Source organism: Erythrolamprus reginae, chromosome 4 (genome assembly GCF_031021105.1).
Source record: "Erythrolamprus reginae isolate rEryReg1 chromosome 4, rEryReg1.hap1, whole genome shotgun sequence".
Lineage (NCBI taxonomy): Eukaryota > Metazoa > Chordata > Lepidosauria > Squamata > Dipsadidae > Erythrolamprus > Erythrolamprus reginae.
Window position 1 is genome coordinate 136853929 of NC_091953.1, and position 14807 is coordinate 136868735.

The 14807-nt window shown below is 42.7% G+C and overlaps 1 protein-coding gene across 4 annotated transcripts in view; it reads right to left on the minus strand.

The window, feature by feature from the left end:
• Window positions 1–5018: 5018 nt before the first annotated feature.
• ENOX1 (ecto-NOX disulfide-thiol exchanger 1) overlaps window positions 5019–14807 on the minus strand; it is a 400166-nt gene continuing 390377 nt past the window's right edge. For all 4 annotated transcript variants that reach the window (XM_070751411.1, XM_070751410.1, XM_070751412.1 and 1 more), the window contains 3 exons: window positions 11650–11752; window positions 7750–7835; window positions 5019–6055 (listed from right to left, as the gene is read on the minus strand). In XM_070751411.1, coding sequence (XP_070607512.1) covers window positions 5924–6055; window positions 7750–7835; window positions 11650–11752 — 321 coding nt within the window. In that variant the 3' untranslated portion in view covers window positions 5019–5923. The remainder of the gene's footprint in view (window positions 6056–7749; window positions 7836–11649; window positions 11753–14807) is intronic.

Consider the following 14807-nt stretch of genomic DNA (forward strand, 5'->3'; position numbering starts at 1 on the left):
GTTTGTTTTCCTGGGAGTCTTCTGGGTAGAAAGGAATTGCGACAGTGGGTGGGAACATCATCTTATCAAACCCACATAATAAAAGATGTATAATGACAATGTTCCACAGAGAGGAGAATTTACATATAAATGGCCAAGCGGCACAATTTGCAGAGAAAGTAAGGAGCAAGCAATTGCGACAGAAAACCCATAAACATGGATGTAAAACGTACGCCGTGAGTTGGCGGAGGGGGGAAAAAAAAGAAAGGCAACTGGCTGACAGTTATTGAACTCGCGAGGGAATGAACGCCTCCCAATTCCCGGGCGTGTCGAAGAACGTCAAGCCTTCTGGCAAGGAGATCCTCTGGGTGAATCACGGTGGATTCGGAAACTTAGTCAGGGCTGCATTGAGTTTGTCCAAGAAATTTGCTGGGAACACAATATATGCCATCCATGATTGTGATGTAATTTCTCCACTTCTATCCACACCTGAGCTGTTTATTTTATATATACAGTGGTACCTCTACCTACGAACGTCTCTACTTACGAACTTTTCTAGATAAGAACCGGGTGTTCAAGATTTTTTTGCCTCTTCTCAAGAAACATTTTCCACTTACAAACCCCAGCCTCCGGAACTGTAACTGGAAAAGGCAGGGAGAAGCCTCCGTGGGGCCTCTCTAGGAATCTCCTGGGAGAAAACAGGGTGGGAAAAGGCAGAGAGAAGCCTTCATGGGGCCTCTGTAGGAATCTCCTGGAAGGAAACAGGGCCAGAAAAGGCAGAGAGAAGCCTTCATGGGGCCTCTCAAGGAATCTCCTGGGAGGAAACAGGGTCAAAAAAGGCAGGGAGAAGCCTCTATGGGGCCTCTCTAGGAATCTCCTGGGGGAAAACAGGGCGGGAAATACAGGGAGAAGCCTTGGTAGGGCCTCTCTAGGAATCTCCTGGAAGGAAACAGGGCCGGAAAAGGCAGAGAGAAGCCTCTATGGGGCCTCTCTAGGAATCTCCTGGGAGGAAACAGGGTCAAAAAAGGCAGGGAGAAGCCTCCATGGGGCCTCTCTAGGAATCTCCTGGCAGGAAACAGGGCCAGAAAAGGTGGGGAGAAGCCTCCATGGGGCCTCTCTAAGAATCTCCTGCGAGGAAACAGGGTCTCCACCCTCCCTGTGGTTTCCCCAATCACAGTCATTATTTGCTTTTACATTGATTCCTATGGGAAAAATTGCTTCTTCTTACAAACTTTTCTACTTAAGAACCTGGTCACAGAACGAATTACGTTCATAAGTAGAGGAACCACTGTACTGTATACATCCCTGTCTCTGTCTCTGACTCTTTATCTGTGTGTGTGTGTGTGTCTGTGTGTCTCTGTCTGTTTCTCTCTCCTCCATATATATCTATCATCTATTCAGTGAAGGGCTACAAACAGACAGTAGGAGGAGGAATTCAATATATACAGATTGAGTTCATGAAGTCTTTCCTGATACGTTTTATGCTTAAGACCTTCCACCATTCTTCTAGCCCGTCTTTGGACCTGTTCAATTTTGTCAATATCTTTTTGTAGGTGAGGTCTCCAGAACTGAACACAGTATTCCAAATGTGGTCTCACCAGCACTCTATATAGTGGGATCACAATCTCCCTCTTCCTGCTTGTTATACCTCTAGCTATCCAGCCAAGCATCCTACTTGCTTTTCCTACCACACTGCTCACCCTGCTCACCCATTTTGAGACTGTCAGAAATCACTACCCCTAAATCCTTCTCTTCTGAAGTTTTTGCTAACACAGAACTGCCAATACAATACTCAGATTGAGGATTCCTTTTCCCCAAGTGCATTATTTTACATTTGGAAACATTAAACTGCAGTTTCCATTGCTTTGACTATTTATCTAGTAAAGCTAAATCATTTACCATATTACAGACGCCTCCAGGAATATCAACCCTATTGCACACTTTAGAGTCATTGGCAAATAGGCAAACCTTCCCTACCAAACCTTCCACTATGTCACTCACACCGCTTTTAACCAGTTTGGTGCCATCTGCAAATTTGACTAGTTTCCCGTTTATCCCCTTGTCCAAGTCATTGATGAAGATGTTGAAGAGTACTGGGTCTAAAATTTAATTCATACCGCAAGTATCATATCTCTATTAGGACATTAGTGGGAAATGATCATGTCATTTGCAAATAGATTTATCTGCACAGTGTTCTCAGTGGCGATATGACCTTAAACATTCTTATTCTTCCTGGTATTTTGTGCTAATGTTTCTATATTGAGATTGAACAAAATGAGAAGAATCAGTATTTACAGAGGGTGATTTCATAGAATGAGATATTTGATTATTGCTGGGAGCCTTATTACAGTTGAATTGGTTTTGCAAAAAAAAAAGTAAGAAAAGAGTCAACCTGGTTTTAAATTATATCATTTCAATTATTCTCTTAATAAGCTTCCCCCATCTTATCCATTTCAATGATTAACAACCATTGAACAAATACTGCATATTTATTTTAAATAGCAGGTTTTACCACTGCTATTTAAAATTTCTGTACCAAACACCACAGATATATTTGAAAATTTCAAAGAATTGAGAGATTTCTCAGTGACTTGGAATTCTATTTAATAACAATAACAACAACAGAGTTGGAAGGGACCTTAAAGGTCTTCTAGTCCAACCCCCTGCTTAGGCAGGAAACCCTTATACCATTTCAGACAAATGTTTATCCAACACCTTCTTAAAAACTTCCAGTGTTGGAGCATTCCCAACTTCTGCAGACAAGTCACGGATTAATTGTTCTAACTGTCAAGAAATTTCTTCTTAGTTCTAAGTTGCTTTTCTCCTTGTTTAGTTTCCACCCATTGCTTCTTGTTCTACCCTCAGGTGCTTTGAAGAATAGGTTGACTCCTTCTTCTTTGGGACAACCCCTGAGATATTGGAAGACTGCTCTCATGTCTCCCCTGGTCCTTCTTTTCATTAAACTCGCCATGCCCAATTCCTGCAACTGTTCTTCCTCCAGTCCCCTAATCATCTTTGTTGCTCTTCTCTGCACTCTTTCTAGAGTCTCGACATCCTTTTGCATCGTGGTGACCAAAACTGAATGGAGGATTCCAAGTGTGGCCTTACCAAGGCCTTGTAAAGTAGTATTAGCATTTCACGTGATCTTGATTCTCTCCCTCTGTTGATGCAGCCTGGAACTGTGTTGGCTTTTTTGGCAGCACAGCTGACTCCTATTTAAATGGTTGTCCACTAGGACTCCAAGATCCCTCTCACAGTTACTACTGTTGAGCAAGGTACCACATAGTTCCCTCAATCATGAATAGAGACAATGATATGCATGAGGGAAGTAGAGACTCTCTTCTCTTCTCTTCTTTCTCCTGCCATGCCATGCCATGCTATCCTTCATTCCACTCCTCTCCCCACTCCATTTCACCTGGTCAAGAAATAAATAACTTTGAAAACAGGCAGCTCCCAGTGAGGTCTGGGGATAGCACAGCAGTCCAATAAAATAGATGGATGTGACCGCAGCAGATGCCCGTAGAAAGCAGGGCCTGGGAAGTGTATCTGGTACCCTTATTCTGCGCAGCCCAGACTCTGTGGTGGAACGAGAATCCAGCTTTCCAAATTGCATGTTGGAAAATTAATTTTAAGAAACAAACCGCACCCCCATCCACCCCTTCCCTTTCCACCGGTTCCCAGCTGCCATCTGGTTTCATTTAATCAAATACGTCTCATTGTGTGAAATATTGGTCCAGTTCTCAACACACCCAAGGGTGGAACTGCCATCACCGGGTTATTAAAAATAAACCACGAGGAAAACCCAACACTTGGTGGTGTTTTTTTCCTAGGAAAAAAAATAAAATCTCTTCTCTCTCACACACACACACATATTACAAACAACAGCATACTACTACTACTACTACTACTACTACTATTACTACTACTACTACTACTACTACTACTACTACTAATAATAATAATAATAGAAAAAAAGCCAGAATTGAAAAATCAACAGACGATCCAAAGTGCAGACTCTGTAAAGAAACAGACGAAACAATCGATCACATACTCAGCTGCCACAAAAAGATCGCACAGACTGACTACAAGCAGAGACATGATGCTGTGGCACAGATGATCCACTGGAACCTGTGCCAGAACTACCATCTACCAGTGGCAAAGAACTAGTGGGATCATAAGCCTGAAAAAGTGGTCGAAAATGAGCAAGCAAAACTACGGTGGGACTTCCGACTTCAGACTGACCGAATTCTGAAGCATAACACACCAGACATTGTGATCGTGGAGAAAAAGAAAGTATGGACCATCGACATCGCAATCCCAGGGGACAGCAGAATTGAGGAGAAGCAGCTAGAGAAATAAGTGAAATACGAAGATCTGAAAATCGAGCTGCAACGACTCTGGCATAAGCCTGTGAAAGTGGTCCCAGTGGTACTTGGCACGCTGGGCGCAGGACCAAAAGATCTCAGTGGACATTTGAAAACCATCGGAATTGACAAAATCTCCATCTGTCAATTGCAAAAGGCCGCTTTACTGGGATCGGCACACATAATTCGCCGCTACATCACGCAGTCCTAGGTGCTTGGGAAGTGCCCGACTGGTGATGAAATATGAAATCCAGCATAGTGATCTCGTTTGCTGTGTTGTATTGATGATGATGATGATGAAGATGATGATGATGATGATGATGATAATAATAATAAACATTGACAATAAACAATAAACATCGACAATAAACAATAAACATTGAAAAAATCATGATCTGTCAATTGCAAAAGGCCACCGTACCTGGATCTGGGCACATCATACAAAAATACATCACACCGTCCCAGGTGCTTGGGAAGTGTTTGATTTGTGATATTGTGATACGAAATCCAGCAGATCAATCTCGTTGGCTGTGTATTACTGTTTCTTTTTGTGAAAATAATAATAATAATAATAATAATAATAATAATAATAATAATAATAATAATAATACATTGTGAAATATATGAGGACAAAATAAATACTTTTTTTAAAAAGACACCTTGCAGAAATCCGACTATGGTAGAATTCCTATTTATTGAAAAAAAAAATCAATATATTTGCTATAAAATCTGTAACAGTAATGCAACCGGATACTTGTTTTCAGATAGATAACCCTGAATGTTACATACCAAATACAATACAGTAACACTGCCTTCCTCTTTATTTACATGGTTTATGAAAATTGATATGCAACCCATGTTAAAGGAACTTAGAATGGAGAACCGTGACGTTAGAAAAATAATATTCTGCAGAAAGAAAGCGTCGTCAAAGAACCCAAGCGCATGGGTTTTTTTGTTCCTTATTTCGTTTTTCTTCCTTTTTTTCGGGCCTCTGGCAATAAGGCAATAAGTCCCTGGTAGAGCAGATAGAACTTAATTTTACAAAGTACAAATAACCGTTCAAACACAATTTTTGTTTTCAAGTTTGCTTTTGGTATATACTCGTTTCTCACTTATGAAATTGGATTTTTTTATTTTATTTATTGTCTTCTTATGAAACGGAAAGACTCTTAGGCATGAGATTTTGGAGGAAGATCTATCACATCGTACACAGACACGGCTGGAGCTTAGAAACCGAGACGTCGTCTTTCAGTTGGCTCAAGGTGAGCTAATAATCAGGTGCGTCTTTTAAATAAATGAGATCATTATGATTATATAGAGTTATTGGTTGAGTTTGAGTTTTCATAGGAAACATTTCAGGAGCGTTTATTTTTATTTATTTTTTTCCCTTTCCCTTATCGTTTTTGGAACTGGCACACGACTACATTTTTCACAAGAGGACATCACAAATGCAACTAAAACCAGGTTTGGAAGGGGGTGAGCCAAACCTAGTTCTCCTCCTTTAATACTTGGGCTCGCCTCTGCCATCGCGGTCTGCTAACACGTTCTTCCCCTGCTGGGCTCGGATCCAACGGTCGCGGTCAAGTGGTTTTGATCCCTTCGAAGGCACAGAATTTCCAGCGTTTCTCCAGCGTGGCTCCGACGCCGGAAAACTCTTGCTTAAACATACGCGGGAGCCTCATCAAAAGCATTTCTATTTCGTTCGCTGAGATCTAGGGAAGAAAGAGGAGGAGGAGGAAGGAGAAGAAGAGGAGGAGGAAGAAGAAAAAGAGTGAAGGGAGAAGGGAAGGAAGAGGAGGAGGACAATAAAAAGAAGAGGTGGAGAAGGGAGGAGGGAAGAGTGGGAGGAAGAGAATGAAAAAGAAGAAAAAGAAGAGGAGGAGAAGGGAAGGCAAGAAGGAGGAGAAAGATGAAAAAGAAGAAGAGGAAGAGAAAGGAAGAAGAAGAAAAAGAAGGGGAGGAGGAGGAGAAAGGAGAAGAAGAAGAGGAAGAGGAAGCAGAAAAAGGAGAAGGGAGAAGGGAAGGAAGAGGAAGAGGAGGAGGACAATAAAAAGAAGAAGAGGTGGAGGGAAGAGGGAAGAGTGGGAGGAAGAGGAGAATGAAAAAGAAGAAAAAGAACAGGAGGAGAAGGGAAGGCAAGAAGGAGGAAGAGGAAGAAGAAAAAGAAGAAAAGGAGAAAGGAGAAGGGAAGGAAGAGGAGGACGATGAAAATGAGAAAAAGGAGGAGGAAGAAGAAGAGGAAGAAGAAAAAAGAGGAGGAGGAGGAGAAGGGAAGAAAGGGAGGAGGTGAAAGAAAAAGGAGAGAAGGACAAGGGAGAAGGGAAGAAAGGGAGGAGGAGGAAGTTGAAAAAGAAAAAAAGAAAAAGAGGAGGAAGAAGAGGAAGAAGAGGAGAAGAAGAAGAGGAGGAGGAGGAGGAGGAAAAAGAGGAAGCAAAAGAGAAGGAGGAAAAGGAAGAGGGGTCTATATTTTATTAAATATTTTTTTCTCAGTATAAAATGCAAATAAAATGAAGACATTAGAAAAGCAAAGCAAATCAGGGAAACAGCAGGGAGGAGAAGAGCGAGGGAGGGGTGATGGGGTCCCCAAGAGAAGGCATGGGGGGAAAAAGCCCCTCCAGCCTTCACAAATTTGAAGAGCGATCCGGAAGAGGGAGAAGATTGGATCACCTGCCAGTCAACACTTGCAAGCCAGAGATGGTTACCTAGCCTTCTCTTGCACACATGTGTTGCTGTTGGCAGACTGAAATAGTAGGAACCAGAACAGAAGGCTCTTATGCTCTTTTGTACTATTTCATTAAGGTCCTACAGTTCCACCAGAACTAATAAGGACTGTGATCCTGCTGTATAGAGCGCTGGTGAGACCCCATTTGGAATAATACTGTGTCCTGTTCTGGAGACCTCACCTACAAAAAGAGATTGACAAAATTGAACGGGTTCAAACATGGGCTACAAGAAAGGTGGAAGGTCTTAAGCATCAAACGTATCAGGAAAGACTTAATGAACTCAATCTGTATAGTCTGGAGGACAGAAGGAAAAGGGGGGACATGATCGAAACATTTAAATATGTTTAAGAGTTAAATAAGGTTCAGGAGGGAAGTGTTTTTAATAGGAATGTGAACCCAAGAACAAGGGGCTACAATCGGAGGCTAGTCGGGGGAAAGATCAGAAGCAACGTGAGAAAGTATTATTTGACTGAAAGAGTAGTAAATGCTTGGAACAAACTTCCAGCAGACGTGGTTGATAAATCCACAGGAACTGAATTTAAACATGCCTGAGATAAACATAGATCCATCCTAAGATAAAATACAAGAAATAGTATAAGGGCAGACGAGATGGAGAATCTGCTGCCTACCTCATCTCATTTTTCTTAATTTCAAACCCCTCAAAAGTTATAAATCCAATTTACCCGAGAGTCCAGCTGCTGCATATACGACCAGAGATATTCAATATTAGCTCCGAAAGGATGTACATGGAGGAACGTTGATATAATACCTGTATTAAAATGAAAATTTAAGATAATAGTTTCAAAATCTTTCCAAAGCAATTCAGCAAGAAAATAAATTTCAAACCAAAGTTTTAGTGTTTAAGAATTAAGAGTAATTATGTCTTTGTTTATGTTTTATTGTCTTTGTTATTTTAAATGTAAATAAAGATATTTAAAAAAAAAACAGTTTGAATGCAAGTGACCAAAAAAAAAAGAGAGAAGAAAAAATTACATTCCATGAAAGTCATGCTGGAAACATTATTTTGCAGCTTTGCATGTTGATTTGCCCATCAAAATTTGTTAGGCATTCGAATAATAAAATTCTTGCTTTAAAAAAAAAAACCTTCATTGGTGGCTCGGGTTAGGAACATGTGTTGGCTATCAACCTTGACTTTTTTTAGCATGGGTTACATCCAGATTAAGATTAGTGAGCAATTTAAACCACGTTTCCCCCCCCACCCCCCATTAATATTTTTCTCATTTTGAAAACCTTTTGCAGATCTTGTGCAACCCACAAAAACTAGCCCAGACGATCGATGAATTAAATTTAAAGGGAGAAGAAAAAATAGCTTTCTTCCCCATAAATTAGGTTTGTCTCTGCTAGCAGCGAGGGGCTACAAAAACCGAGCTTGATCGTATGGAGGGTGGCAGAGAAAATTAGTCAACGGATAGCAACAGAGAATATTTATTTATTTATTTATTTATTGGATTTGTATGCCGCCCCTCTCCAGAGACTCGGGGCGGCTAACAGCGACAATAAAACAGTGTACAATAGTAATTTGGTATTAGAAATGATCCATTAATATAAAAACCAAACCTACATACATACATACCATGCATAGAATTGTAAAGGCCTAGGGGGAGAAAAAAGTCTTAATTCCCCCATGCCTGGCAGCAGAGGTGGGTTTTAAGTTGTTTACGAAAGGCAAGAAGGGTGGGGGCAGTTCTAATCTCTGGGGGGACTTGGTTCCAGAGGTCCGGGGCTGCCACAGAGAAGGCTTTCCCCTGGGTCCCGCCAGGCGACATTGCTTAGTTGACGGGACCCGGAGAAGATCCACTCTGTGGGACCTAACTGGTCACTGGGATTCGTGCAGCAGAAGGCGGTCCCTGAGGTAATCAGGTCCGGTGCCTTGAAGGGCTTTATAGGTCATAACCAACACTTTGAATTGTGCCCGGAAACTGATCGGCAACCAATGCAGACTGCGGAGTGTTGGTGTAACATGGGCATATTTAGGGAAGCCCATGATTGCTCTTGCAGCTGCATTCTGCACGATCTGAAGTTTCCGAGCATTTTTCAAAGGTAGCCCCATGTAGAGAGCGTTACAGTAGTCAAGCCTCGAGGTGATGAGGGCATGAGTGACTGTGAGCAGTGACTCCCGGTCCAAGTAGGGCCGCAACGGGTGCACAAGGCAAACCTGGGTGAACGTCCCCCTCGCCACAGCTGAAAGATGTTTCTCTAATGTGAGCTGTGGATCGAGGAGGATGCCCAAGTTGCGAACCTTCTCTGAGGTGGTCAATAATTCCCCCCCCAGGGTAATGCACGGACAGATGGAGTTGTCCTTGGGAGGTAAGATCCACAGCCACTCTGTCTTGTCTGGGTTGAGTTTGAGCTTGTTGTCACCCATCCAGGCCCTAACAGCCTCCAGGCACCGGCACATCACTTCCACTGCTTCGTTGGCTGGACATGGGGTGGAGATGTATAACTGGGTATCATCGGCATATTGATGATACCTCACCCCATATATACAGGCAGTGGTGGGCAGCCACTTACCTTGCTTCCTGGATGGCCCTTGTGAGATTTCAGCTATTTTCCACATGCGTAGACGCAAAAACCGGTGAAAATCGACAAAATCACAAGTGAGATTTCGGCTATTTTCGCCGGTATGTGTGGAAGCAAAAAACCCAGCAATTTTCACAGGAAACCTGTCAGTCGTTCTGAGTGTTTAGTGGCCCAATGCCCTTCCTGTTGCCAATGAGGAGTTTTGTCCAGCAGATACATTCTAAGGGTGCCCAGAAGGGTGGGGTTGCCACTTCTGCAGCTACCTGTCCTTTGTGTGTGAAGCTTTACTACCAGTGTGGCATCCTCATCTGTACCAGTAGGAACCCAATACAGTGGTACCTCCACTTACGAGCTTAATTCGTTCCGTGACCAGGTTCTCAAGTAGAAAAGTTTGTAAGAAGAAGCAATTTTTCCCTCAGTAAAAGCAAATCATGTGTGCAAACCCATGAGGAAAGAAATAAAAGCTCGGAATTTGGGTGGGAGGAGGAAGAAGAGGAGGAAGAGGCGAGTCGCTGCTGAAGGAAGAAGGTGAGGGGAGGGGAATCAAAAAAATCCAAAACTTTAAGGCTTAAAAAAAGGTGGTGAGAAGGAGCACACGCTTCTCAAACACATGGCGCAAGGCTGCCTCTCATACACTGCGCCAGAGAGAGAAACCCAGGGGGGAATGGCAGGAAATTGGCCAGGCCTTCGTGACGCTCTCAAATTTCCTGGGAAATTTTTCCAGGCTCAGGTTCTTAAGTAGAGGTACCACTGTACTGGTTCCTAGAGGGACATCGGCCTCTACCTAGGATTGAACCGACAGCCTCCTGATTGTGCGGCAAGAGCTCCACCTCTAGGGCCACCGCGCCACTCCGCAAAGTTCATGAGATGTTTCCACCAAATCATTAAGGCCCACTTGCAGAACTTTCCATAAAGGGCTACATTTCATGGATTTATGAAAAACATTTAATTACAGAGACAAGGTTTTCTTAACGTAGTTGATGTATCCAAATCTAGGCAGATTCCAGCTCTTTCCTGGAGTCTCACACCCACTGAAACCCGGGGTTTGAGACCCCAGGCAGCAGGGTTCCCTTGGGTCCCATTTGTTGGGGGTCCATGGAAAGGGAGGGTCTTGCCTTCTCTTTCTGCTCAAGATCCCCATGGACAATTGGGGGGGGGCACTGTGGGACACAGAACGCTGGACTCAATGGGCTTTAGCCCGATTCAGCAGGGCTCTTCTTAGGTTCTTATATAGGGCTATCCAGAAAGTAAGGTTACAAGGCCCATAGCTCTGGCGGGGAATGTTCGTGGGGGAAGTTGCAATTATTATCATATAGCGGGAAGCCAGCAGAAGAGAATGAACAGTGCCAGGGGTCAGTAGATCATAGACTGGTGTTGTGGGGAAGGTTAGAGATGAGCATCCTCATTCCATTTCCCTCCAAGGGCGAAGTGCGCGCTGTAATGCGCTACCTGAATGCTAAGGGCAGGAACGCTGTTCCAATGGGTACCCAAGTTGCTTATTGAAGTGCACAAAGTCGACAGAGTCAGTGCTGCCCAAGAATTTCTTGACCGTTTCGAGATTGAAGGTGAGGCTTTTCTCAACTGTAGAGTGACAGGAGATGACACTTGGGCTCATCACCAGACTCCAGAGAGAAAACGTCGATCAATGCAGTGGCACCATCCCCGTTCTCCTTCAGCCCAAAAGTTCAAAACTCAGCAGTCGGCGAGAAAAATCTTGGGCACCCATCGCGCACAAATTTTGGGCCCCCATCACAGCAGTGTTCCTGCCCTCAGCATACAGGTAGCGCATTACAGTGCGCATTTTGCCCTTGGAGGGAAACGGAGTGAGGACGCTCATCTCTAACCTTCCCCACAAGGCCAGTCGATGGCTTCCCGCTACACGACAGAAATACCAACTTCCCCCGCGAACATTCCCCACGAGAGCTACGTGTCTTCTAACCTTCCTTTCCGGATAACCCTCGTATTTCTGTTGGCTGATTCTTCTTCTCGGAGACATGAACAACGTTATGCTTGGAAAAAGGCGCATGGAGAAGTGATCTTACCTATCAACAAAGCCTCTTTCTCTGACTTTAGTGGCTGGCTTCGCTTCTCTGCATTTTTTTCTCTGTCCTGGTTGACCAATGGCACTGTCAACCCATTGATTTCCTATAAGGTTAAAAAAAAACAAAATTAAATAAAACAAGTCTTTCTGTGGAATACATCCATGTCAATAAGCACTGCTGGCATACTTCCTTCCTTTCTCTCTCTCTATTAAAAAAAAGGAAAAACATTACTTTAATTTCCAGCTACAGGCAAGACAATTATAAATTATTGATCTGTTTTTCCAACGCTCGGCAATTCCTGACGGGATCTAAAGAAGGAAAAAAAATAAACAGATTTATTTTCTCTCTCTCTCTCTCTCTCTCTCCATCTCTTAATTGCCTATAGCTGAAAAAAGGTCCAGATTGAGCAATTAAGAAGAATGTATTTTCTTTAATCCTCTGCCCTTTGTCGAATAAAATAGACATCCGCTCTGGATTATTCCAATCTCGAGATAAGTATAGGATAAACTAATGGATAACAGCATGTCCAATTTTTTTTTTGTACTCGCAGTGTGTGTGTGTGTGTGTGTGTGTGATACAGAAAGCTGTGGATAATTTACAGTCCTGGGGTGAAAAATAACCCATTTTCCACAGAAGGACACAACTTTGGTAAAAAGAAATTTTGTACTTTCCGAAACAACACAACAACAAACTTCCCCTCTGCATTTCCAGGTAGTCCTCAAACTTTCAGACATCTAGAACATAACGAAAGTTGACTTCTCCACTGAAGCATCACGTGGCTCAACTTTAAATAACCTAAGTGTGTGGCCAATTGTTCTAGAGATCTATTCATGCAGAGACCTCCTCCTGCTCAACCACTCGTGCCTTATGGCAACACTGCATACCCCAGCATCAAGAAGAGGCTCTTCCTCTTTTCCTGAGTCACTCACATGCACCCCAGCAGGTGCAGAAGGCCCTGATTTGCTTTCAGTCTCTGACACCACATCCTCTCTGACCTCCCCGCTATCAGACTCGGGTGCCCAGTATACAGGCCTAGGCTACCAGGCCTCAATTATCTCTCAACCCTCAGAATCCCAGCTTGGCGGAATGTGGACAGGCCACAACAACTATGTATATTATTGATATATTTTAAGTATATGTATTGATGTATACAGTGGTACCCCTACTTACAAACGTCATTCATTCTGTGACCAGGTGCTTCAGTAGAAACGTTTGTAAGAAGAAGCAATTTTTCCCATAGGAATCAATATAAAAGCAAATAATGCGTGTGATTGGGGAAACCACAGGGAGGGTGGAGGCCCTGTTTCCTCCCAGGAGATTCCAAGAAAGGCTCCACAGAGACTTCTCCCTGCCTTTTCCAGCCCTGTTTCCTCCCAGGAGATTCCTAGAGAGGCCCCACGAAGGCTTCTCCCCACCTTTTCCGGTTACAGTTTCGGAGGCTTGGGTTTGTCAGTGGAAAATGCTTCTTAAGTAAAGGCAAACAAATCTTGAACACCCGGTTCCTATCTAGAAAAGTTCATAAGTAGAGGCGTTCTTAGGTAGAGGCACCACTGCAGATGGAAAATGTGGAGAAAATTTTTTTTGCAAAAAAAAAGAAAGAAAGGACTAACAATAATTTTGGGAGCATTTTTCAGAGCAGGGAAAGCAACGAGCCTGGTTTGACTCATGGAGAATCTTGTTTGTAAAGTTCTCCCGTTAATGTAGGCGGAAGCTTTTTTTCCGGATTTCAAGAGAGGTGCTTTGCACGCACCAACAACTGTTGCAAAACCTCTTTTCCCTAAGCCTCTGCAACGGCCCTTTCGGATCACGCAACCGTCGACACACGCGGATGCTTGCAAAAGACATGAAAGGCCAAATGCACGCTTTTTGGGGGCGGGAGAAGAGAGAGGCATGCAATGCAAACGTAAGCTTGAAAGTGGGTTAAAAGAAGAACCAGGCAAATGGGTCAGGAGCCAGGAATAAAATGTCCCTTTTAAAAGATGTTCTCAGGAAAATCGAAGCGGGGGAAATAATTGTGGGTTGTTTTGTTTTTTTCTAAACTCTATAATAAACGTTCCTTTTCCAGAAAATGTGTCTGGAGAAAATTAAAGGAGAGTCTTTCTTTCTTTTGTTTGTTCGTTCTTTCTTTCTCTCTCTCTCTCTCTTTCATTCTTTCTTTCCTTCTTTCTTTCTTTCCTTCCTTCTTTCTTTCTTTTCCCTTCTTTTCCTTCCTTGCTTGCTTCCTTCTTTCTTTATTTCTTTATTTCTTCCTCCCTCTTTCTTTTCCTTCCTTCTTTCTTTCATTCTTTCTTTCCTTCCTTCCTTCCTTCTTTCTTTCTTTCTTTCTTTCTTTTCCTTCCTTTCTTTCTTTCTTTCTCTTTCTTTCGTTCATTCTTTCTTTCTTTCTTTCTTTTCCTTCCTTTCTTTCCTTTCTTCCTTCTTTCTTTCTTTTTCTTTCTTTTCCTTCCTTGCTTCCTTCCTTCTTTATTTATTTATTTATTTATTTCCTTCTTTCTTTCTTTTCCTTCCTTCCTTCCTTCCTTCTTTCTTTCTTTCTTTCTTTCTTTCGACATATACCACCCTATTTCCAGAGGACTCTGGGCGCCTTACAACCAAATACACATAAAACACAATGCAAATCCCCTAAAAAGAGTGCAAAACCATTTAAAAAGAAATTTACATTTTAATTTTATTAAAAAATACATTATTACATTTCTGCGCTCTCCATCTCCTCTACAAGGTGACTTACGAGTCATTAAAAACTGTTTTTAAAAATCCGTGAAAAGATTATAATATGCAGAAGGCATTGAACGTGTAACCGGCGTTCCTCGACTTACAACCAGTTCGTTTCGTGAGCATTCAAAGTTACGAATGACCAATGACCAAGCAACTTATGACCATTTTCCCACGTTGCAGCATCCCCATGGGGGTCATGTGATCAAAATTCAGACAATTGGCAACTGGCATGTACTCATAACTGTTGTAGGGTCCCAGGATAACATGATCCCTTTTTGTGACCTTCTGACCAGCAAAGTTGAAGACGTTTCGTTTTTCATCCAAGAAGCTTCTTCCATTTTTCTTCAGAATTGAAGAAGCTCCTTGGAGGAGAAGCGAAACATTTTCAACGGAATATCTGTGGAGACTCTCAGTCCTCCAGGTCACGTCCCAAAAGTTGTTTC